The sequence below is a fragment of the Populus alba genome, chromosome 5, assembly GCF_005239225.2.
Source record: "Populus alba chromosome 5, ASM523922v2, whole genome shotgun sequence".
Classification (NCBI taxonomy): Eukaryota; Viridiplantae; Streptophyta; class Magnoliopsida; order Malpighiales; family Salicaceae; genus Populus; species Populus alba.
The window spans coordinates 16,558,332-16,584,366 of record NC_133288.1 but is presented as its reverse complement, the minus strand read 5'-3'; the positions used below and the strand labels follow the sequence as shown (position 1 = coordinate 16,584,366).

The following is a 26,035-nucleotide window of genomic DNA, read 5'->3' as shown; positions in this document are numbered from 1 at the left end:
AATAAAATTTTGACAGAGTTTCTCTTGCACATGGACTCTACCTAAAATTTCATCATGCTTTAAATTACTTGTAAATAACAACAAAAATCCAAACGCAATAACTCATACAATCCAACATCACATGTTGCCTCAAGCATACCACTGAAACCACAATCATCAACTATTTATCACCTAACGTATGTTTACACCAATTAACAATACTAAAATATTAAATAAAAACATGTTTCTAAAGCATAAAATTCAAACAAGTCGTCAAATACTAGATCAATATCATATTATTTTATTTGTGATGTTAAAAAACATTATGCTAATAGTAATTTTAATGTCTTTTATAAATTGAAAATAATTATCTCCTTTTATTTTGATTATTTTTAAGAGATTGAGGTTGTGTTCATCTATCCAAATCATTTAATTCTTGCAAGGCACTATTACTATATGTTTTTGGCAAGAAATCATGTGTGGAAACTTAATTTTCATATTTAGTAAAATCAACACATTTTCTTTAAATTAGATCAAACTAACTCCTTTACTAGTTTGCTTTCATTTAGTAAAAAGCATTTATGCGGATTAATTACTTCTGACATCTCTGTCTCTATTATTGAAATTTGATTAGTTGAATCTCTTTATTACTAATAATTATTAAAATCTTTCAGTTATATATTTCAATAAGATTTAGTACTTTAGTTCATAACTATATTAATAACAATGTGTTGTTATTATAATAATAATATAACATGTGTTTATTTAGTAAGGAAAAAAAACCTTTAAAAATAAAATCAATTTTTTTAGCAATTTTCTATGAATTAAGAAATTATAAAATACAAATAAATAATCATAAAATAAGTGAAAGACAAATATAACTTTATATAAATACTAACCCTATATGCTCTTTCTTCTCCCTTCTCTCATCCCGCTAAACCTAACCACAAAAAACATAGAGACCAACAAAATACCACAAAGCACCACAACAAAATGCTGCTCATATATTGCACAAACAACATACCTTAAGATCATCGCTACACTACCATCACTTATTCCCACCAAAAACCAAAAAATAAAACTAAAAAAAACTATTATTGAATAAGAAAGCCTTAAAAAAACAACCCTAAAATCTAGTAATGTATCAATATGACATGCATAACTTCTCTTTCTAAAGGGAAAAAAAAAAATATGTATAATACATTTGTTTGAATTATTTGGAAAAAACAAAAACATCATTGATGTAATAAAGTCTATCTCTTTTATTTATTTTGATCATACCATTATAAGGATTTACTCTAATTTCTCTATCAATATCATACCAATAACATTTGAATAGAACCAATGTATCTTACAAACTTTGATATTATAATTAAATAACCTTTTATAACTTGTTATAATAATAAACTTTAAACTTATTGAAAGTTGAACCATTTACACAAACCCCACTATTATATGTCTTTCTACTCTTTTTATACTCTTCAATATGAAAGACATTTATTAACGAAAGATTTATTGATGAAATACTTATTATACTACTCGAGCTTTCTTTCAGGACCTAAAAATAGGAATTTGGATCCACCAAATTACCTCCTGTGTTGAAAGCTTGGTTCAAGTTAACAACTATTAACGATCAAAGAAAAAACCTAAGTAAATCTATTCTTAAGAGTTATGAATTATTAAATATTTATACATGTTTTAAACCACGTGGTAAATTGTTCATACTGTAATCGAAAAATTTAAGTTTCATTAGCATTTGGATTTTGGGATAACAATAATTAATGATATTGCCTATAAAAAAGTTACCAAATCGAGTCTATATTAGAATATAAGATAAAATGGTTTAAAATTGACTTACCAAACAAAAGATCTTAATTCATTATAGTTAAATAGAACATAATTATATACTTATCTGAATTAGATGTCTATCAAAAATCTTCTCCTAACTACATTCTTCAATAATGGTCATATAAAATGGAAAAATATTAATAAATCCTCACTCAAAGGTAGTTCATTATCATCATCATGTCTTGAAATACAGTTGATTTTTGTTCTTAAATAAGGCTAAAAATAATATGAGATAAATGTTGAAATCTTTTTATTAATATAAGCCTCACATATAAAAGCCTCAACAAGCTCTTTCTTTTAAATCTTTTTCTTAATGTTGAACAAGTATTTGTATGCAAATAATTAGAGATGAATAACTAAATGTTTTATAAAAGGCAATGGACAATTATTTAGCATGTAAGTGATCTCTAACCTCTCAAATAGATACATATATTTGTATTGTACATGACCTTTGACTTTTGCCTCATATGTTAAATGAATAAATAGATGCTCCATTGAGTTGAAGAAAGAAGGAGGGAAATCATTTCAAGTTTGTAAATTGTCTTTATGATGTTCATTTTAAGTTGCTCCATATGTTGAGTATGCAACTTGATTGAACAAATATCTCCAAAAAGTTATTAATCTATATTAATGCATCCCCTTATAAGCAATTGCATCCCATATCCTTTGATACATTAATCTTTTAATAAGGAAGCTCCTAAAAAATACTTTGTTTTATTGAATTATAGATAACACCAGAACCAGAAAAATCATGCTTTTCAAAACTAAAATCAAACATAATGCCCTCATACTTAGAAATTAAATCATGCAATTCTTCACCTAATAATAACAAAGGTGTAAGATCCCTTTCAATAAGTCCTTTTTGTTGTTTTTGTATCAATAATGACTTGGCAAGAATCTCTGGTGGCAATTAAAAAAAGAATTATCATTATTCATTAAGGTAAATACCTTATTGTTTTTCATATAATATGGACAAGTTAATTTTTCATTTGTAGTCTACATTAAAGTTGTTTTCATTTAAAAAAATCTATTTCCTTACAACATCATATGTCAAAGCCCTAAATGACCATAACTGACTCAACTCATTAATCAACGGTTGAAGATAAACATCCATATCCCTACCTAGACTATAACGATAAGGTATAATCGTAGATAAGAACATGAATTTCAGCCTTATACACATCATAATGGCAAGTTGTAAGCTGTTGGTATGATCAGCCAACAAAAGTATAATGAAACAAAGGACCCAAATGGATTGAATTTGTTTGTGCACAACCCAACAAACTACTTTTAGGCTTCACCAACGAAAAGGTACACCATGACTTCATTCACCTCATCATGTAAATAATGTTATGTCATGTAATTAGTAGTTTTTGAAGACATAAGTAACCTTTACAGTTTGGAAGTGATTTAAAAATATATCACAGTTTTTTATATGCGATAAGAATCCTTCCTCTATCAGTATTGGTTTCTACTGAACATGCTGACAAGTTTTTCACCCGATAAAATTTATATATTTATTATAGTATAAAATACAAAAGTTTAGACATGTATTAATTTTTTGGTATCCTAGACCATGAAATTTCATCATGGATTTTGCAGCATAGATGTTATTTTTCAGATAACATGTTTTTTTCTCATTCAATGATGTTATCATAATTGTCCTTACTCGATCCATAATTTGATTTGATGGTAAACACTTATGCAATGATCAAAAAATTGTTGTGAATTATGCACCTATCCCTTAATGGTTCATCAAAATCTTTTAAAAATTTAAAAAACCTAGTTGTATTTACATATGGTTCTTCATCTAAAGAGATGTTACATAAACCTTCACCTAAAAAACCCTGATTCATTCTCATTGCATCCATCATTATACTCGTATAGGGATTACTATTATCTTCCACAAACTCATGAATGTTGCAAGAACTAAAAGTCGAGGCAACCATCCTTTTTAACATAGTCATAGGGTTCTTTCTGTGTATACCACCAATACAAGGATTTTTCTACAAATATTTTTTTTAAAAAAAAGATGCATCATCATTATATCTTTATGGTGGTACTTTTTTATTTTTATACTTCACACATATACATCTAATTTATCCTCCACTATCTTCTTCAAATTATAAAGTATAAAATTAATAAAACCCTCAACTCTTTGAAGATAATCTTGCTTATATAACCCTTTGGATGAATCTCGATACATTAAAAAACAATTCATTACTTAAAAAGTCTATATAGAATATTAATGACAATATTTATTAATAATATAACCATCAATTCAAAATCCAAGTTTTTTTTGTTACAAATAAATTCACAATTCAACAACTAATTATCATTTCTACACAAAATCAATGTTGCAGCAAAATATAAACTAAAAAATCATATTAACTTAGAACATGTAAAATCTCACCAGCAAAACTCAATCTGGTAGCTTTTTATTTGGAATATTCTCAAACCTAAATTAGTTATGCTTCTTGTATTAATGCACTCAGATTTAATTAATTTTCAAATGATAACTAGCTAACATGTATAGAAATGGAGATAGTGTATCCCACAAAAACCAAGGGAGCTTGCATTCATAAAAAAAGGCAAAGATTAATAACACACAAGTTACATCTGTATAAGGGGGGTGGCCATGATTGCCATCACACCTTTTCAAGAACCAACAACCATATATAGCCCTTACAAAGAAAGGGGGTGGAAAAGTTACAAATGGCAATCTCTCTTTACACACTTGCGTAAGTATCTTAATATTTCGTCAACTTTCTTTTCTGAAAGTAGGGGAATCTAATAATCAAGCCTTGTGAGGAGGACACTGGTAGCACTTGGTGAAGAGGCCGAATGAATCAATCTGACGTATAAAGTTGAGCATGCTTGCCCATCCTCCAAATCCAAATCCCACAACAAAAACCCATACCACCACAAAAAAGTTCACGCAATACGAGCCCACCCACCCTCCAAGAAACGGCGGTGGTCTCTCCACGGCATTCTGTGGAAAAAACAAACAAAAAAATTATCAGTAACCTGATTTATCTAAAGAGAATAAAAATGCACTGCGTAATGTGAATGAATTGAGAGATTTTTAAGATGTCTAACCTCTCGAGCCGAAGCAGAAGAGAAAGTGACCATGTGTGCTAATGAGGGAATTATGTAAACAGTGAAGCTGACAAGAAGAGAGCCAACAGTAGAGTTGATAGGTCCAAAGAAAGGGAAGATGATAGCCAGGAACCAAATTGGTATCACCACAGGAAGTCTAGCCAGAGCTCGCTTGAACACGCTCTTTGTGTAATGAATCCCAATGAATTTCTCCCAGACAAAGTACAGTGGGGTGCATGCAAACCCAAATGTTATGAACTGCCAAAAAAATAAAATCAAAACCTTGAAGGAATTGAATATATGGTAACTTAATTGTTTTTTATATAAAAAAAAAAAAAACTTTTTAGGCCCGTGGAATTAAGGAAGTGGCAATTAGTTAACCTGATGAATGAGCATGAGTACGACAGCAGTATCTCTATATCCATTCCTTGGTAGCAAAGAGAGAGCATTAGAATGAGTTAGCAGCATGTCCCCAAATGCCCAGTAAACAGCAGAAGCTGATGGCAGCGTCAAGGTTAACACATAAAGTGTTGCTATCAAGTATATTAGCTTGAACTTTTGTGGCTTCCACATTGCATGCATAATTTCCCTACATCAACAATCCAAATTTAATTTTTTGATACAATTGTGCATATGCCACACACATGCGTGCGCGCAGACATATGGAGCATGTATTATGTATAAAAGTGATCTAGCTAGATGGCCAACTTACATTCCAAAATGATGGTGTTATGGTTATAATTACAGGAAACCAAATGGTGAGTAAGTAATCAGAAAGTTGTTTATATATATATATATATATATATATATATATATATATATTGAGTGATCATCACTCACACTGTGACAGCATGCCCGCCAAAGGTATAAAGAATGTTGGTAGCCCCAGTAAAGTACAGAACCATTGTGGTTGGACCCGAGTGTTTCACTCCTTCAATCTTCAAAAAAAAGAGGAGAGAAGTCAATGTTAAATGGATTATGGAAAGGATATTACGCCAAAATGGACTTTTCAGCTGAATTATATGCCACTTATCTAAGATAAAACATGCAGTCTACCTGTCCATGGATTAGGGAAGCAATTGTCAGATACCATGCCGTATAAGAAGTCATCATAAGGCCTAGGAACGACCAAATTCTATAGTTGTGGAATGAAGGAATAAAGACAGTTGTCGCGCAGCATGCACCAAAGATGTAGGTCCATGTTCTCTTGTCTAGGCTGTCGTTTATGTAGTAGATATTGCTGCGATTTAGCGAAGAAATTAGAGCAGGAGTGAAGGTTAGTTATGACGAAATCACTCCAACCAAATAGGAAAGGAGAAAAAGGTTAACATCATGATTGATGAATAAATATGTAATGATACCTCGCACAGGCAATTAACTGAATGACAGACCCAAATAAAAGAAAAGTGCAGTTGAAAAAGAGGCCAACATTCCTCCAGTGTTTTCCCAGCAGCCCATCAAGAACTTCAAACCACTGCAAAAATAATACAATTAAGTTACAGAAGAAGAAGAAGAAGACGAAGACGAAGACGAATACTTAAAGGTTCTCCAACAAGACTTTTGAGCTAGCATCTTTCCAAGGCTAATTAAGATACTAATTTGTAATTAATCATATATAGGGTATAAAATATATTACCTGAATTACATGATTCCTGAAATCAACCTTTTCCCTCTCTTTTCTAGTTCTATACTCAACATAAAGAACACTTATAAGGTAAGCAGTCCAGCTTCCCAACAAGCCATAAAACAGTTGAAAGAGAATTCCAGATAACAAGCCAAGTTGTGAGAAAGAGTAAGGCAATGTGAGAAGCACTTGTGCAACCTACAATCCATTAAAAGACATATATCAGCATATGTATATTGATGGGTTTATTTATACATATCTTGCATGATGACAACGAAACCAGAGAGCATTCTTGAACATATTGCCTGATTCGAAGCACAGCTGAACCAAGCATCACATACTGAACCGCCATGCCAAAAGAACTTTGAGAATTTGCTCTTAGTAGACTTGGAATCCCCTTCGTCTCTCTCCATTTCCACGTAGTTTCCAGCAATAACAGTCTCGACTTTCTCGGAAGCCATTGCTGTAGCTTACTGGTGCTCTTGTTGCGGAAGCAATGGACTAATCAAGAGTGTCTATAAATAGATAAAGGGGTGCTTCCTTTCTCTATGTTCTGTCATGCTTCCTCTTCTTTCATCTTTATAAAAAAAATTAAAAAATATTGAAGCAATTATTGAGTCACCCGCGTGGGCACCTAACTGTTGATGTCACCCTTGAAAATGTGATTTTCACATCACATAGTTCGACGAATCTCATGCGCATTTTCATAGGGTCTAGCTTTAAATCTCATTGGTGGGTGACACAGCAATGTTCCCCGCATGTGAGAAGCTAATTTCACTGTGCTGCTTTTTCTCTTCCTATGGGCTTGAAAGTGGAATGGTGGGCCGGGCCTCTCATGCATTCCACGAGCGGGGTGGCCCACCACAGGCTTTTTTCTAAACCAAACGGAAGACACTCACTCAAGATCATCGGTGAGATGCCTAATCAAATGGGCCAAAGGGAAGAGACACTCACATAAGAAAATGAAGGGTCTAATCAGTTTTCCTTCTTTAGTTTAGTCCTAAAAATCAAAGATTTATAAAGCCAGTTGGCACACGTGTGGTGTTAATCATGTTTAGCACCAACACCACTTCTCACAGCAATCATTCACTCCATCTTAGCCTCCACGAATTCACATTCCCATCTTTCTGTAATCCCTCTTTTAATTATTTAAAACCTCCCCCCACCCCTCTCTCTCTCTCTCTCTCTCTCTCTCTCTCTCTCTCTATATATATATATATATATATATATATATATATATATATTGTGTGTGTGTGTGTTCAAGATCAATCCATATACTTATTTATAAACATGGGTGGAATTATTAGTCACAAAAGGGAAGGCAAATTTGGAATTGGTTGCCATGTTTTAATAGCAGAGTTGTAAAATCATCCATTATTGCTATTGATCCGTTGAGTCTAACGGAAGGTTTAACTAAGTTCACCGAAAATTACATCACAAACATATTCCTGTTTGGAGAAAGTTTGCCAAAATTGGACCTGTTATTTCATAATTGAAATGAGATGGGCCACATATGGACATTTAGCTTGAATTATTTCAAACTATTTTTTAAAAAATATATATATTAAAATAATATTTTTTTATTTTTTAAAATTAATTTTTTATTGCTGCATTAAAATGATATGAAATCATCAAAAACAATTAATTTAAAGGAAAGAAAAATATAAAAATAAAAATTTGTTTTCTAAAGTGTTTTTTAAATGAAAAAACAAACGGATTTTGGTCTGGACTACCAGCACGTGCTTAACTTTAATTGAGCTTAGCCTTGTTTGGGAGTGCGGCCAAGATGAAGGTTTGCGAAGATTAAATTTTTTTGTTTAAAAATAAATTTTTTATATATTTTTATATTGTTTTGATGTGCTGATATTAAGGCCTTGTTTGTTTCCCGGAAAGTAGTTTCCGGGAAACCATTTTCCAAACTTTCATGTGTTTGTTTGTCATTAGGAAAGTTGGTCAACGGAAAACAATTTCCGGTCAGCGGAAAACACTTTCTAGTCAACGGAAAACACTTTCCAGTCAATTTTAGTCAAAAAAAAAATTGACTTGGTTTTCAGGAAAGTGTTTTCCTTTTAGCTGTGTTTGTTTTCCGGAAAGTGGTTTCCGAGAAAGCACTTTCCAAACTTTCTTGTGTTTGTTTGCCAGTAGGAAAGTTGGTCAATGGAAAACACTTTCCAGTAAAAGAAAAATTTGGCTTGGTTTTCAGGAAAGTGTTTTCCTGAAAAATTTAAGGGGAAAACACTTTCCGGAAGTTGTGAAAAATTTAGAAATGTCATTATTTGCTGATTATATCAAATTTGATTCTCAAACTTTTGATTGCTATATATATTTTGTTTTGAATATTTATTTTTCAATTTCATCTCTTAAAATTTTATTTTTATATTAACTTTGGTCCTTATTTTATAATTGTTATTTGCTTTTTTCTTATCATTTTTTTATTGAAATTTTTTATTTATCAAATTTGATCCTCATTCTTTTGATTGTTACTTATTTTATTTGAAATAATTTATGAAATGTTGATTATTATTATTTTAATTTCTTCATTTTTCATTTTTTTTTAATTTTTTAGATTTGATCCCTATTATTTTGATTATTATTTGTTTTATTTGAGATAATTTATGAAATTATATATTTTTTTTTCAATTTCATTTTCATTCAACTTTTTAATTTGTAAAATTTGTTTCTCATTATTTTAATAAACTTGAGAAAAATAAAAATATTAATAAGTTATTTTACAGCTCATTTTCCATGACATAACCAAACACTGGAAAGTGTTTTCCAGTTCATTTTCCATAACACTACCAAACATCGGAAAATACTTTTCCGGAATTCACTTTCCAGGAATTCACTTTCCTCGGAATTCACTTTCCTGCAAACAAACGGAGCCTAAAAGTAAATTTAAAAAAATATTATTTTTATAAATTTTGAGTGAAAAACACTTTAAAAAACAATAACGAACACATTCTCAGACACCCCTAATAAAACATGAGTTATGTTCGGATCAATCTCTTACCATCCTCCTTCAATCCTTTCACATTCCCTAGATTGAAGAAATTTCGTCTTAAATACCTTGGAAAGCTCTTAAAAACATAAATTTCTTAATGGAACTTTTCATTTAAATAGTTGGGAAGAAAAAGGGTTAGGGAAAGTAAAGCAAGTCTTTTGGGAATTTCAATTAAAAAATAAAAATTTGGCAATGAGTAATCAAACAACTTGTAAATGATGATTGTTGTCTTAAATTTATTGCCTTTTACCAAATATAATAATTCAAAATAACAGCGGAATTAGTTCTTCTTTTACAGCCTATGCTAATTGTCTAAGCTCTAATTAGCCTAATGATTGAACTTGTTGTCCCTACAAACTTCCCGTTAATTATAATTTTCTCCTTTTTTGGGACTAAAATCATTAAAGTATATATAGCCATAGGCCATAGCTATAGCTATATGTTGGATCCTGGTTAGCTAAAATCAATAATGAGGAAATTAATTTCTTGACGACATTACATATGATCATGAATTAGATGATTACCAGCTGCTGAAACGTGATATGCCACGGCCTGATTTTTATATATATATATATATATATATATATATGTATAAAATATAATGCTCGAGTGCTATATACATGTTTTAAAAAAATTTACTATTCAGGTTACAGAACTGATTACATTAAATAAATTGATTTTATTTTAATTAGACGATATAAAATAAAAGTAATGATAATAAATGGATTAAATTTTTTTTAAAAAATACTCATGATAACTTAGGGGAAAAAATATATTTTTAAAAAGGAATAATGATGCAACTTAATTCTTAACTTATTAAATACAAAATAACAAAATTGGATAAAAAAAGGACCTAAAAAACTTGTAACCCGATAATCAGGGTCGAGCTAACCTAGATTATCTCTCTAAACTTGTAGATTAAGTCATGAGATTGGAATAACCTAATAAAAAAAAAATCCAAAGGCTCATTTAAAAAAAAAAAAACCTTTTATGTACTACTCTTAACCTCATCGACAGAATTGTTATGCAAGAATTGCATAACTATTATTGACAAGATTTGATGTATGATTTATTATCAATTGAAATGGTGAAAATCACGTATAATATGCATACACACACACTAGCTAACTTACACGTAACTTATTTTAGATATATATAATGAGAATTCTAAATTAACTTATGTGTAAGGTAGTTGTTAACAGATATTGTTGTGAAAAAAATGATTAACATCTTGATACTTTATTTAAGCAATTCACTATGCCAAGTAATGGCAAGTACATTAAATGTGGTATGTTTTGTATTTTCATATTAATATGTGTGGAATTAGTTACCCTAATTAATAGGACTAATGTTCTAGTTAATGGGCTATCGGAGAAACTACTTGTCCTGATTAATGGGACTCGTGCCCTGGTTAATGGGTAATTAAAAAAACTAGTTACCCTGATTAATGGGACTAATACCCTGGTAAATGGGCAATTAGAAACCAGTTAATTTAGTAATAGAACAAATTTCTGATTTGGGTTATAAAAGACATTGGTATATCCTTAAATTGTGATAATTGTATTAAATTGTAAAGCTAAGTGTAAAAATAAGAGATTAATTGTTTAGTAATTTATGTGGTAAATATATAAAGAGATAATAGGAAATATTTATTGTGTATAAAGCTTATTGTATTTAGTGTTAAATAAATTTTCAGATACCTAACAATATCGTGTCGAGTAGTAAATCATGTAATTGGTATTTATAATAACATGTAATGGAGTAAAGTGTATAAGAGTTTGGTTGTATTGACAAGTTAATAATTGGGTATTTAATTATCCCTATCGACAAATTTTAAAGGAAAAGAAAGATGATTTGAGTATGTCATGCAACTTTAAAAGTAATGGAAGGTTATGTGATAAATTATAAATAATAGGAATAGATATAAAATAAGTGCAATGAATAATGAATCAAGAAAATTTCTCAATATAACAAAGGCCTGATATAATTGAAGTACAATGTATTATAGATGAAATAAATATTAGGTCAATAAAAAAGACCACGTGAATTAAATATGTTGTGAATTAAATAATAGTGTAAATCAAATATGCTAATGCAATAAGTTACGATATGTATTAAAGGTGGTTGAAAGATCATATGATTTAGAACAAATTGGAGGTAAAATCTATGAGTTGTGAAATAATAATAATAATAATAATAATAATAATAATATAAATTTAATATATTCATGAAGTGGAAAGAGTTATAGAATAACTTCGAAGTGAAAAGAAACAATGCATGAAAGTGTTTGAATGATACCAATCAATTTTAAAGTTGTAAGAAATAAGTCGAATAGTAACGAATTAAACTAGATTATGAAAGAAACGGTTATCATGATGTAAGATGATAAGGTGATTAATAAAATGATGTGAAGAAAATTTATCTGGGAACAATAAAGAATGTAAAATGTTGAAAATTGATATAAGATCAATGTTCTTAAAGAAAAAAATTTATGAAATTAGCTTTGATCATATAATTATTATACGTTATTAATTGGGATGATGCAAATGTTTAATATGATTTATTTTGTGATTTTGTGTATGTCACATGTAAATTCCTTTAAGGACATCTATTTTTTAGGATCACTAAGTTACTCAGTATTATATAGAAAGAATATTTGTATTTTCTTTAAAAAAAAAAACTTATAAATAGTTAATGTGGATGAAAATTTTAACAAGAGTTGTAATAAATTGTGTATATTTATAAATGTGTGTGTGTGTGTGTGTATAATCACCTGAATTTTTGCGTACTCAATCATTAAAATTAAGTAAAATTGCACGAGAAAATGTGTGGCGTTACACTTAAAGTACGAGGTGTTATGATTGGATCTGACTGGATTTTTATAGGAGTCTTTAGACATGATGTTCTATATTAGGTTAAAATTTTAGGTCATTTGGAGTTCAAGAAAGGATTATTTCAAATGGTCAAAGTTAGTGAAGAAATCTTGTCAAATATGTCTATATGGACCTTCGTGCGTTACACATGTTACCTTCATGTGTGTTCGTGCTTACACTTAATGTTTAGACTATATCTAGAGATACAGAAAGAATCTTGTTTATATTTCAATTGGTTTGAAAAGTAGACATTCATGCATTTATGGAGATATATGGTAGGCTTGCTAATTCCTCAAAATAAGAGAAAATGACGAGTTTGAAGTTATAACTGAAATCTATAAGGAATATGCGAAAATTAACAAAACATTGTTTCTTTGTATATTATGAATTCTAGTCAATACAAGGATTCTTTAATATTATTGAAAGCATGTTTGGAAGCTATTAGCTTACCTATTATATAAGGATTTCATATTAAACAATGAGATATTTATAGTAGCAATTATTATCCATAATTTGCAAGGATTCCATATCCATTATAGAATGTAAGTAGTGGCAAAAAGGCTTCAGATTCTTTTGTTGTTTTTTTTATTATTATTTTACAAGATTTCCTAGCACATTAAGGAGACTAAAGGGATGTGATTTTAAGGGATAAAACTCCAACAATTAAAAACAAAGTTTCCTAGTCAAATTAGAGCATAAAGTTTCGGCAAAGCCTCAAAAGAAAGAAAAGGGAAAGATTCGGCCATGCATTGGGGGTTTCAAGCAAGAAGAATTTGTTTTAAGGTGTTTTATTTATTTATTTTAGTGTTGAATATTATTAGCTTTGGACTTTATTGTAAATTGAGTTTGTTTTGGTTCATTAGACATTATTTTTTGGTTTATTTTGGTGTTAAACTTGTGTTAGTTGATTACTAAATAGAGCTTATTGGCTTGCAGTCCAAAATGGGTCCATTAGGGTTATTTAGAGGGGGTTGTATATTTCTCTTATGATTGTAAGTTTCAGTAGCTACAATAATTTGAATAAACATGATTTTTCATTTATTTTGCATATTGTAAACAATCTTTCATTGCAGGGAAAAAGATCATATATCAACTTATCGAAGATTAATTAGTTTCGTGAAGTCATTCATATACTTCAAGTTCTTAGGTACAAGGTGATCTCTGGGTCTAAGTTTTTTTTTCTAATATCTTTGGTTTTTAGGTACAAAGTTACCTTTGGATCGAGGTTTCAAGACTGATATTTAGCTTTATTGGTTTGGTTTTTAATTTTATTATAGATTGCATGACCCATGATCATGACAATCGTATAACTAAGAGGCTCCTTCTCTTTTCTGTTTGGACTCATCTTACCTAGAACCTTTACCACTAAGCCCTACTCTACTTAAAATCTTTCTTAAACCAACCTAAAATTATACAAATATAAAGACACAAATAAAGTTGACTAAGTGATTAGAAGGGTTTCTAACCTTGATGAGGAGTGGGCAGATAGAAGGAAATACGAAGAAAAAATTGGTAGCACCAATAGGTATTGTTTCCATCAACATTTCCTAATTGGAAAGAAAAAATGCACCAAGTAAACCATTAAATCTCTCTCTCTCTCTCTCTCTCTCTCTCTCTCTCTCTCTCTCTCTCTCTCTACGTGTTTTTGTGAAAGTTATCTAAATATGAAAATTTGATAATGGCATGAGAAAGAGTTAGCTTTTCCACCTCTATAAAAGACAACTAAGTAAGCATCCCCACTTGTAAAACTTCATTGTCTCCTTTTACTTGATTAATCGGGTCAAGCATGTCACCTTATATTATCTCATTATATTAAATGACCATACCATGTAATTATATATATATATATATATATATATATATATATATATATATATATATATCTAGTAAATGTGATTGATAACACTATTCTGTAAAAGTTATTTGTTTCCTTCTTCCACTTGCGTTTAAACATGCCTTCTAAAATGCAGTTTTGAAAAAGTTATTTGTCTTCTCCTTCCACTTGCGTTCAAAGCATGTCTTCTATAATGCAACTTTGAAAAAGTTCTATGTCATCTCCTTCCATCTCCATTCCTTTATTGTCCCGTTATATTAAAATGACTCGATTATATTGCTCTATAAAAGTTATTTGTCTTTTGTTTTTTTATCAACATGCCTCTAACATTGCATGACTACATTATACAAGTTTATGAAAACTGTGTCTCCTATTTTCATTTCTAACCAAGCATGTCTCCTTTATAGCTACACCTTATATATTTTTATTTTTCTACTTCACAATCATCAAAGTAAGGCAAATTTAAGTCTTTGAAATGCATATAATTTCAAAGACTAAAAAGGGCAACTAATAAGGCTATTAAAACAAAAAAGGAAAACTTGAGCTCAAAACTAAGCCTAAGAAAAAGATATTGAGCTTAAAATAGAGTATAAAAAAATAAGGTTATTTGAAATTGAGGAGGAAAATCTTTGGCTAAAAACTAAGTGTATAGAGGAAATTTTGGGTTCAAAATAGAGCCCAATAGAGAGAGAGAGAGAGAGAGAGAGAGAGAGAGAGAGAGAGAGAGAGAGAGAGAGAGAGAGAGAGAGCAATGGTATCCAAACTAAAGTAGGAAAATCTTGGGCTTAAAAATGATCCCAACAATAAATAAATAAAAAAAAGGATGCCTAAAAATTAAATAAGTAAAGCAAAATCAAGAAAGAGAAGAAAAATAAAAAGCAAACTGAAGAGGAGAAGGGATAATCAAGGAGGATAGCCTTAAGCTCAAAACTAGGCCTTGCAAACGTCAAAATCAATGAGAAGAAAACTTAGGCTCAAAACCGAGCCTAGAAAAAATAAGTTAGTTTCATATCCAAACCCAACAAACAAAGAAAATAATAGCTACAAACTAAATAATAAAGGGGAAGATAGGTCTAAAATCAATCCTTTTGAGCTCGCATCGAGGTTATTTTATTTTTCTCTTGTTTTGAGCAATCTCCATGTTAGGCACATTAAACAATGTTAGGTAAACTCATGCCACAACAACCACCACCTAAATCTCTTGTTTTATGCAAGTACCTACTTGAATGTCTTGTTTCACAAGTTAACAATATAATTGCCTATATGAATTATTATTTCTATAGTTTAACTACAAGGTTTCACGTGTTTTATAATAAAAATAATTTTTTTTATATGATCACTTCAAGGAGTAGGATGAAAAACATGTCTACAACCCTATCCTATATAGTGCAAATTCATATGATCGAGTAAGTACAAATACTCAAAATCACTAGGTATCTAACATAACATAATTGATCATGAAACATACCCTTACACACAATTATCAAAACATAACACTCTTGCATTTTTTATTTATTTATTTATTTTAGTTAAATGTTACATCCCCTGTAATTTGCTAACTTAAGCATAAAAAGATCCTATGAACCTCTAACCTAAACCCAACTTTAAAAAAATTCCCAAAGCCCATTCGAGTTTTGTCTTCCAAATCCCAGTATTTTTCTTTTCTTTTTTTCCCTTGTAAGAGTCACGGGAAAATCCTAATTTAGCAAAGGAAGGAAATTCTGAGGTACTCACTAGTTTTGGAAAGGTTTTCTGTGCCAAGTGTAAAACAACATGAATACTTGCCTCTAATTTGGCACCGTTGACTTTCCGTGAAGGTGTCCAAATCTTTAGGAGGAGGGACTGAAAAAAGTCATGAAGGAAAGGATCTGCACCAGCCGGCCCATTATAATTGCTCCTTTGCAGCCACATGTCCACGTGGACAATCAACTGTAGCAAAGCCCAAAGCATACGAGGAATAAAGCAAGCAGATGCAATCGAATCACGCACGTGCAGGCCCGGCTTACAAGCAACTCCCTATTCATTTCCTAATGTTCAGAAAAATTGTTGATTGGTTCGGAAGATGGGTTCGAGAACTTCTGTATCATAGGGAAATCTGGAATTCTGAAAAGTGCATAATGGTAGGATTCGAAGTACTAATACGATGGCAACGTATAAATCATAAAGGCAAATGATGAATACATGTGCGGAGAAGCTGGTTTCAGATCAGTTTTTCCGACGTGGCAGATTCCGGTGATCCACCGGTGACTTCTTTTTGGGGTTACAGATCCACTGATCACTTTGATGCACGCCTGAAAAGTAAAAGTGAAGAAAAAGGAATGAATGGAACCTTGATTAAACTTGCATGAAAGATTAGGGAAAGAATCAAACCGGCTTTGCTCTAAATCATTCCTACAATGGGACTAATATATTGATTTTACTGTCCCTCCGTCCTCACGTATTCTTCACCACCCTGCTTTATATGCTGCGTCCATTTTCACTCTTTACCTCCACAGAGAGAAACTAGCAAAGAGGCATGGCACGTCTTAATCTGCATCTACTGCTGTTGCTGATTCTACTCGTGGTTTCTTCAGGTAAACGTTTTCTAAATCATTATCAGTTTTTTCTCTTTGTTTTATTAATAATTAGCTAACTCTCTTGATTTATATTGTTATGCCATGCTTGGTTTGGTACAACCTCTCTAATGTTATACACACTTGGTTTGGTATACAATCAAACTACTTTTGCTTTTGATGTTTGTCTGCTCTTTTATTTTTACTTTTTATTTATTTATTTTTAGTTTTAATGCGATATCCACCACTAAAAACAAAAATAAAATCATAGAAAAACACTAGTAATAATTTGATAATATAGCAAACTAAGGGTTTATGGTGGATCCACCATTACAAACAAAAATGAAACCCTAGAAAAGCACTAGTAGTAATTTGATAGTGTAGCAACCAAGGGTTTATGATACGGTCCACCACTAAAACTCAAAAAACACAACAGTAAAAATATAATTTTGTTCTTGTGTCTTGTGTTATGGAAGATTACCCCACAACAAATATAAATACAGAAGCTTAGATAAACATGCTACATGGATGTAAATCTACAAAAAAAAAAAAACATCTTATTCTGTTTAGAATAAAGTTTTTTTATGTGTTATAACTTATATAAATTAATTTAGGCTATTTTTAATCTTTTAGTTCAGAGAAAAACGATAAATAAGTTTGGTTAATATAACTTTCAGTTTAATTAAAAAGTTGTTACAAAGATTGAATCAAGATTTTTCTTTAATGGAAATTTAAGATTTTTAATTAACTTCTAACTTATTGATTTTTTTGAATTATGATTCAAAATTACAGTCGTTTCTCTATAATACTTTAAATCACTAGCCAGCATTTAATTTCTTACAACCTTTTGAATCTATTTCATCATAATATTTTCCTGTTCTTAACTCAATTTCCCCGGATGGACAGGGCCAAGAATGATGGAGAGTCTGAGAGTCTTCACCATAACTAATTATTGCAAAGAAACGGTATGGCCGGGTATCTTCCCAGGTGAGAACTTCAATGGTGGTGGATTTGAGTTGAAACCAGGCCAATCTAGTGTTTTAAATGCTCCGGTTGGCTGGAGTGGCCGGATATGGGGTAGAACAGGCTGTAGTTTTGACAAGAACGGGAACGGTACATGCAAGACTGGGACCTGTGGTTCATTCCTGAAATGCAGGGCCTCAGGTGAAACCCCAGCCTCACTTGCTGAATTTACCCTAACAACACTCGACTTTTACGATGTCAGCCTTGTCGACGGGTTTAACTTGCCGATAGCTGTTACGCCGATCAACGGTAAGGGAAATTGCAGTGTTGCTGGCTGTGATGCAGATTTGAGGGATACTTGCCCTTCAGAGCTGGCTGTTAAGTCCAAGGGAAAGGTCATCGCTTGTCGAAGCGCTTGTGATGTGTTCAACACGGATGAATATTGTTGCAGGGGACTTTATGGAAACCCTAGGGTGTGCCAACCTACATTTTATTCAAAGAAGTTCAAAGAAGCTTGCCCCACTGCTTATAGCTATGCATATGATGATCCTACCAGTATTTGTACGTGCGCAGGAACAGATTATGTCATCACCTTTTGCTCATCCAGGTTAGTAAACAGGACGACCATATATATATATTAAGATTTTCAGCTTCTTTCCTATATATATATATAAGCAGAAGAATCCCTATAAGAATAAGAGAAATTCTGTCTTATTAAAGTTTTTGGATTCGGTATAAACATGTATACTTTTTGGTTTTGATTTCAGGAAGCGAGCGGTTTGCACCTACCATAATAACAAGCTTGTTTGCAGTGGATCAAGAGGCTTAAAATCACTGATTGAGAGATGGTGGGCTCTCGTTTTCGTATTGCCACTGTTACTTGCCTTCTGATAATGGATTTTAAGCAAGAACACGTTTTCTGTTTCTGAAGCCTCATTTTTTATGAGCTTCACCTTTGTACAATTTTAATACCGATTTAATCTTCTCTTCGCGAGAGGAAGTATTTCCGAATTGAATGTAAATACAGATTTGCTCATTATTCTATTTATTTCAGCTTAATTTGTTATTTCTCCAAAAAGATAAAAAGAATGGCGTCTGGTTTATCCTTTATACATCGCCCCCAGCAGAGGGATAGAAGGAGGCTAGGGAATTTTATTTAATTAGCGTACGTCACTACTCTACGGCAAAATCGGCAAGCATTACTATTGAAAACTTTTTACCCGCTCTTATTTGGATTGAAATATTTTAAATTAAAACTTTTTTTAATGTTAAATATTTTAAATTTTAAAATTATATTTAGACATTTTTTATTATCTTTATATTATATAATTTAAAGTTAATTTATATTTATATTTATATTTATATTTATATTTATATTGAAATCATGTTATATATGTATATATAAAGGACGGAATATTGGTAAAATGCTCTTAAACACGCCAACCAGAATATAATTAACAAACTTGGTCCTACTAGCATTTCAACTCGCCTAAACATTCGTATTAGAAAATTAACATAAATCCAGTAACCTAAACAAATATATATATATATATATATATATATATATATATATAAAACATAGTGAATTCCAATACTCTTTTTTTATTTTTTTAATATATTTTTTCTATTATAGTCATAATTTTTTTTTTAATTTATCCTTTCACATTATGTTAGATTTAAATATGACTTCATGATTTTCTTTGAATGTGTTTTTATTATAAAGTTGTTATAGTATCAAAAGAATATCACAGTATTGAATTAATACTAGATTTTGTATTAAAAAATATAAAAATCAATTTTGTTGCTTATATTGGACCAAATTTGACAAGGTGGCAAGAATGTATTTTTTTTTTTAATTATTGTTTTAAGTCACGCTTTTTTAAAGAATTTTTACACTTTCTTTTTTATTTCTATAATTTTTAGAATTTTAGTTTTATTCTAAAAGTTTATATTATTTATTTTTCCTTTAAAAAAAAAAGTCATTGAAAAATGGTGACTCTGCAGAGAAAAATATTAGTTTATCACATTTTAATAATAAAAAGGTTGATTTTGATGTTAATAATTCTATTTAACAAGAAAAAATTATAATTGGATGTTTTTCAGTTTTTGTTCTGTCAAAAAACAGTTGATAATAGCTTAGAAAAGCTTTTGAATTATGTTGAATTATTATATTTTTAACCGATTCAATGGTCATGTAAGATGAGTTTATTAATGTTTTTAGAGTATTTTTTAGGTATTTTCAATTCAAATAAATATTGAAAATAAAATTTTTTGGATATAAAAGTTCAATGCCAACTTTTTGGATATTTTAAACGGATAGAGTTCAACTAGTGATGCATTGTAATTTGATATTTAACAAAACAACCCCCTAAAAAAAAAAAAAAAAAAAAAAAAAGCTTTTTCTAGACCATAAACTGGCCCAATATGCTAAGGTTACTGAGGCTATTTTTACGAGCCTTACTTAAAAAAGAAAACGAATTTAATTTTTTTAAAAATAAAATAAATAAATTTATTTATTTTTAGGATCTTATTTTATTAAATACCATTTAATTTTAAATTTATTTTCAAATCATATTATAATATTTTTTTTATTATATTAGCAAGCACTCTTTTTTATAGCCCTTTATTTTTTTTTTCTTATAATTAAATAAATAGGATTATATTTAAGATGTCATTTCCATAGATTTCAATCAATTTGATATTTATTTTTTAATAAGATTCGTGCTTTTTTATATAATGTTAGCCATTATATTGTTGATTGTTCTGTGTACCTGCTACACAGTTCTCTGTAATCTTAAACTACACAGAGAAATGTAAAAAAATTAATTGTCCTTGGAGTTTAAATTTGATATACTGTTCATTACACATATGTGTTTAGTAATATGATGTATTATTTTTAAAAATTTATTTGTTAATTAAAAATATATTAAAATAATATTTTTCAACTTTTTTTTAATAACATTACATTCAAATCATAAAAATAACATTAAAAATTCAATAATTATAATTAAACATAAAAAATAAAACAAAACAAATACCCTCGTACGCAGGACCCATCCTATACAAGCAGTGCGTGTATAAAACGCGGTAAGATCTCTCACCCAGCCCCTCCGAACGGAGAAGAAAAACATCAACAGTAAAGTTGGAAAAAAAGAAGAAGAAGAAGAATAAAAAATGACGAGTGGCGGTGCTGCTGCTGGTGGTGGTGGAAAAGTGTCGTTCAAAGTTACGCTCACCTCCGATCCAAAACTCCCTTTCAAAGTGTGCGTTAATTCGTTTCAGTTTCTTTAATTTTCTTTTTTCCTTTTTGATTCTCTGTTGAGTTTCTTAATTGTGGTTTATCTTTTAATTCAATGTGCTAATTTTTGAAATTCCAGATTTAGCGTACCGGAAGCAGCCCCGTTCACGGCCGTTTTGAAATTCGCTGCCGAGGAATTCAAAGTTCCTCCCCAAACCAGCGCTATCATCACCAACGGTACTTCTCTTCTTTTGTGTTTCTTCTTATAATTTGTTTTTACATATTATTATTAATAAAAAAAATGCATCGGTTTATAGTTATTTTATTGCGTGCAATGAGAAAATGCGTGTAAAAATATGAGAGCAGCAAAAAATAAGAGGACATAAGAGTTTGAAATAATTTGATAAGAGCCTCGTGAGATTATGTTGGAAACAAAAGCATTGAGTATAAGATAATTATGACATATGTTAACTGTATGCATGTACAAGGTAACGAAATGTCACTCTAATGATGCATATTCAAGAGCACAGGTTTATAGTTTTTTTAAAAGTATTTTAAAAAAAAACAATATATTAAAATAATTTTTTTTATTTCTTTTAAAATTTATTTTTGAAATTAGGATATCAAAATGATTTAAAAATAAAAAAATTTATTTAAAACAAAGAAAAAATAAAATTCAAATTCAAATTTTTTCGAAAGGCTTTTTGAAACACACAAGGAAATAGGCTTTTAACTGAGATGGTTGAACCAATGTTAAATCGTAGATCACTTGTGGTTTCTCTAAACACCAATTTGACCTTTCAAAATTATCTTACTATTTTTATTTTTTTTAGTTTTGCTGTTACTCCCTGCTAAATTGTTGTTTTGTTTTCCGCCCTTTTTAGAGATTATTATTTACATGGTTTGGAGATTAGTTTTTCTTGATTTTGTCGTTGTTTCTACTCCATGGCAAAATCTATGTGATGTAATACTTGTTCTGATGGAATTCTAGATTATACTGGTTTCCCTGAAAACCAATTTGAGTTGGAAAGTAATCTCATCCCAATTTTTTTTTCTTTCTATTTTCTCCCTGTTAATCTGGCCTTTCACTCTTTTCCTAAAAAGATCATTCTTTAAACAGTGGGAAAGTTGTTTCTTGAGCTTGCATTGCCCTTAGACCTTGAGTGATTAGTTTTTGTGACGTAATAGTTGTTCTGCTGGAATCTCATTTTCTGGGACATTTTTCCTGCATTTGGATTTGGCATTGCACAATGGAGTGAATTCCTTTTAAGTAGTTTTAATTCCTGATTTTTTCAAATGGAAAACTTGGTTTTTATCTTAGTTTACAAAAGCTCCCTTGACAGTTTTCATTTTGATGAGCTCTTTGCCTATATCCGATATTTGTTTACTGCTGCTACACCTCAGGGATGGACCTCCTTGGTCCTTTGAAGAGGAACATATTTGAAAACTAAAAGTTCCCTCATTTTAAGCTATTTAGCCCAGAAAACTTTTCCTTTTTTGATGATTGCCTCCTCATCTCATTTTGTTTGTCACTTGTACCCTCTTTTATTCTGAAATTTGGAGGTAGTAAACAGCTAGCATGAGCTGTTTCAGGACTCTTAAGGCACTGTTTGGTTCTTGTATTCAAAAAGTGATCTTTGTTTTGTAAAATAAAAGGCTGTTTCGTGGGACTAGAAAACTCATCTTACTTAGAGTGTTTTATCTGTTTAATGAATCTTGTACCAGAAAGTGCATTCTATTTTTGGAATAGAAAGGAAGTTGAATTCAGGCTAACATGTTCTGAAAATACACGTGAAAGACACGGGAACCAAAAATAGAGGGTTTCAGTTGGGTTAAAATATTTTGTTTTAACCATCATATAGTTTTGGAGAAAAGTTCTGAAATTCTATGCAACTATGAAATGTTTAAACCTATGCTGTTTTCCTTTTTCAAAGTTGAAGGCTGCTCTCTTGATGCTTTTGTGCTCAACTGAGATGCTTGAACAAGTGTCTCATTGTAGATCACATGTTTTTGAATATCGATTTTAAGATTGGAAAATAATTTTTCTTGAACTTTTTGTTCAGTCCCTGCTAGACTGTTTTTTTCACAAACAACTCCCTTAAAAGATTGTCTTATTTACATGGTTGAAAAGTCAAACATTTTTGCATTGTTTCTAGACCCTGAGGACTATTCTATGTGATGCTGTACTTCTGCTGGAATTCTATTTTGGTCTGTATTTGCCTTGGACTTTGATCTGGCATAGTGCCATGAAGTAAAATTATGATTCATTGTCTGCATTTCTCTTTTCCATGTGTAAGACCAGAATTTTTTTGTTGTGATGGTCCTTGATGATTTTCAACTGAGTTAGAGGCAAGCAAACTTTTAAGAGTTCCTTAACAAAGTGCTCCTTATTTATGGTTGCCTTGTCACTGGGATTTGGGATTACATAACTGAAATTGCATTGGCATTATGAAGAGATTAGACAAGTCAAATTGACAGTATGGGAAAATCCAATTTGGTTTTGTAAATGAATTGGCTGCATTGATCTTTATTATTTCTATGAACATACGGTCTCAGTCATTACTTGTCTCCTTCGCATTTTTCACTGTTTCTTACATCAAACCTTTTGTTTTGACTTCCCTCTCCAGATGGAGTGGGAATCAATCCTCAACAAAGTGCAGGTATGCCATGCTCTCTTTATATTTTTAGATTTGTGTTTTCAGTTAATTCACCGTTGTCTTTTTATGGTGTCTCCCCATGGATGGTGATTGATCATAATATTATGAAGTTGCATGCATGCCTCATGTCCCATCTTCACATTCTAGTTTTTCCATTTTCAGCATCCCATAATATGAAGGAAATGTCTGCCAGTAACCCCTAGGATTATGAGTAAGGCACAAATCACTTATTGTTCATGCCTTGTCTGTCTTCAACAGATAACACAGTAGTTTTTATTATCATCCCCATAGCAAGTGATCAGATTTCTGTTAAGGTATTATCACTTTAGCTTTAGAAGTGCATTGACAGTACATTAATGTGCTTTTGCGATCGCATTGAGTTACTTCTCAATTTGTTTAGAAAAAAACTAAATCATAACACGTCAACCCTAGGCCTTGCTCATTTGGTAGCTCCGTATGTTAGGAAGTATCTTTTCATGATGATATAATTTTAGTAGTGATTTGTGCATTACACTGTTGCCAAGGATCTTGATTTTTATTCCACTTGATTTTGACTGGCTAGGCAATGTCTTCCTTAAACATGGTACTGAACTGCGCTTGATCCCCCGTGATAGAGTTGGAGCTTTTGAATGTTCGAAACAGGATCATCATCAGACATAGGAAGCGGTTTATCTTTTTGCTGATTCTTTGTCTTGTTTTCTTTTGTGCCAATTCTATAAGTTGGGTTGATATGATGATCAATATGAATTGAGATGAAAGGTAGCAGCTTAGCTTGCCCTTTTTCTTAGTCCTTTCTCTTACATTTTGTCCATCCATAACTCCATCACAGATTTGAGCTAGGGTTGAATGATTATAGGTCAAAGGCGTGGTTACTTCTAAGTAGGGGGCTAATACAGATGCAGTGGTTTTAGTACGTTTTTTACCTTGACTTATTGGATGATGGATCTAGATTATAGACTAAAACCAAGGCCCATTATGGAAGTTAATGTGCCTCGTTGATGGGTTCCCCGCACTGCTACGACATGAAAGGGTTGCTCCCGGAGAACGTAATTTCTATTTCAGCATTATCCTTTGTCTGAACCCCAGTCATTAGTCGAACATTTTCAGTAGCCAGGACCCTTTGCAAAGGTGGAGCAGTGAACTGACTTTCTTGCACTTTTCGGACCAAAGTGCGCGTGCCCTCTACCCACGTTGAAGATGGTGTGAGCTTGCCGACCAGACTGTACAAGAGAATGTGTAGCAGGTCTACTCCCAAATGAGGCCGTGTTCCTATTCAATCACCCCGGCAGCACGTGGGCGGTTGTGTGTCTCCATATTTGATTTGACATGTTATTTGCTTTCTAGCAAGTCGGTAAAAGAGGAGAAATGGCGAGGAATACGGGGTGCCCCCAGAGAGGCGAGGCCCACAACGGTGATATCGTCATAGCAGTGGTCAGTTCATTGGGAGGTTGCGAGAGTGAGGACAAGTACATTTAGAGTCGCTTCAATTTTTTGGCTCTAAAAAATTGACAATTGAATCTGATCACTAACTCCATCACGTTCACTATCGTATTCATGTCTTCTAGTAGGGCCAACAACGGGGAGTCCGGCCAGTATTTCCGGGCACTTTCGTCTCGGTGACAGTTGTTTTTGCACAGTTCTTAGTTGCCTTTTGGAGGTTGAGTTGATGCTGCAGAGCAGTAGCAGCCATAAAAATAAAAATACCATTTTTGTTGACTGAATACTAAGGCAATACCATTTTTGTATAATTATACTCGAGGAAATACCTCTTTCATCTTTGCCGCTACCAAAATAAAAATAAAAAATCATCTTCTCTTCAAAAACTAAACAAGCCTCTTCAGCTTGAAATCCTGCAACTCTGGGGCCTTCACTTCCATTATTATCAATAGCTGTTCAAGCCTTATTTCTCTCTTATTTTCTTTTTCCTTAGCCCCTGCCTGAGGAGCACGCACGATATGACAACTTGTCAAGTAAGCTGTGAGCGAGTTCATCGATATAAGAGAAATCTAGTCCAGTCTGGCTAAAGTACCCTTTAAAGTTTTTTTTAAAAAAGAATTCTTATACTGGAGGGTAGTTTAGTAAATGAAGATACCTACAAGTCCAAATTGCTGCTTGGGATCCCGCGAAAGTGGATAAAGCGCATGTCTCGGAGAGATTGAGGCTCTTCGTGATTCATTCCCTTGCGTGATCTTCGGATAAACTGGGCACCCAAGTTGAAAATTCAGTAAAATAACATATTTTAAAGATATTATAATTTTAAAAATGTGATATATCATTAATATCACGATTTAAAAATATAATATTTGATTTCACGATATATATATATTTCAAAACTGTAGTAATTGATATTGTACTTCATAACCGCAA

General features: G+C 31.3%; 3 protein-coding genes across 3 annotated transcripts; 2 read left to right on the top strand and 1 right to left on the bottom strand.

The window, feature by feature from the left end:
• Positions 1-4,377: 4,377 nt before the first annotated feature.
• Positions 4,378-7,100, bottom strand: LOC118029364 (auxin transporter-like protein 3). Its single transcript, XM_035033245.2, has 8 exons — positions 6,856-7,100; positions 6,563-6,748; positions 6,288-6,400; positions 5,983-6,166; positions 5,767-5,864; positions 5,308-5,515; positions 4,927-5,184; positions 4,378-4,819 (listed from the first exon to the last, which is right to left on the bottom strand). Exons 1-8 carry the CDS (start codon positions 7,009-7,011, stop codon positions 4,625-4,627), a joined length of 1,398 nt encoding a protein of 465 aa, XP_034889136.1. The 5' UTR covers positions 7,012-7,100; the 3' UTR covers positions 4,378-4,624.
• A 9,600-nt stretch (positions 7,101-16,700) lies between these two features.
• LOC118029363 (pathogenesis-related thaumatin-like protein 3.5) lies at positions 16,701-18,821 on the top strand. The gene is made up of 3 exons (XM_035033244.2): positions 16,701-16,831; positions 17,717-18,380; positions 18,541-18,821. The coding sequence occupies exons 1-3, from the start codon at positions 16,774-16,776 to the stop codon at positions 18,662-18,664; spliced, it is 846 nt and encodes a 281-aa protein (XP_034889135.1). The 5' UTR covers positions 16,701-16,773; the 3' UTR covers positions 18,665-18,821.
• A 2,026-nt stretch (positions 18,822-20,847) lies between these two features.
• Positions 20,848-24,455, top strand: LOC118029362 (ubiquitin-fold modifier 1). Its single transcript, XM_035033243.2, has 4 exons — positions 20,848-21,036; positions 21,151-21,248; positions 23,639-23,671; positions 24,231-24,455. The coding sequence occupies exons 1-4, from the start codon at positions 20,948-20,950 to the stop codon at positions 24,326-24,328; spliced, it is 318 nt and encodes a 105-aa protein (XP_034889134.1). The 5' UTR covers positions 20,848-20,947; the 3' UTR covers positions 24,329-24,455.
• Positions 24,456-26,035: the final 1,580 nt, after the last annotated feature.

Excerpts from the sequence above, each read along its gene's own strand:
- LOC118029364 (XM_035033245.2), bottom strand. The coding sequence starts at position 7,011 with ATGGCTTCCGAGAAAGTCGAGACTGTTATTGCTGGAAACTACGTGGAA. Across the intron at positions 6,167-6,287 it reads CAGTTAATTGCCTGTGCGAG|CAATATCTACTACATAAACG; the intron begins GTATCATTACAT and ends GCTAAATCGCAG. Across the intron at positions 4,820-4,926 it reads CTTCTGCTTCGGCTCGAGAG|AATGCCGTGGAGAGACCACC; the intron begins GTTAGACATCTT and ends TTTTTTCCACAG.
- LOC118029363 (XM_035033244.2), top strand. The coding sequence starts at position 16,774 with ATGGCACGTCTTAATCTGCATCTACTGCTGTTGCTGATTCTACTCGTG. Across the intron at positions 16,832-17,716 it reads TCTACTCGTGGTTTCTTCAG|GGCCAAGAATGATGGAGAGT; the intron begins GTAAACGTTTTC and ends CCGGATGGACAG. Across the intron at positions 18,381-18,540 it reads ATCACCTTTTGCTCATCCAG|GAAGCGAGCGGTTTGCACCT; the intron begins GTTAGTAAACAG and ends TTTTGATTTCAG.
- LOC118029362 (XM_035033243.2), top strand. The coding sequence starts at position 20,948 with ATGACGAGTGGCGGTGCTGCTGCTGGTGGTGGTGGAAAAGTGTCGTTC. Across the intron at positions 21,249-23,638 it reads CAGCGCTATCATCACCAACG|ATGGAGTGGGAATCAATCCT; the intron begins GTACTTCTCTTC and ends TTCCCTCTCCAG. Across the intron at positions 23,672-24,230 it reads CAATCCTCAACAAAGTGCAG|GCAATGTCTTCCTTAAACAT; the intron begins GTATGCCATGCT and ends TTGACTGGCTAG.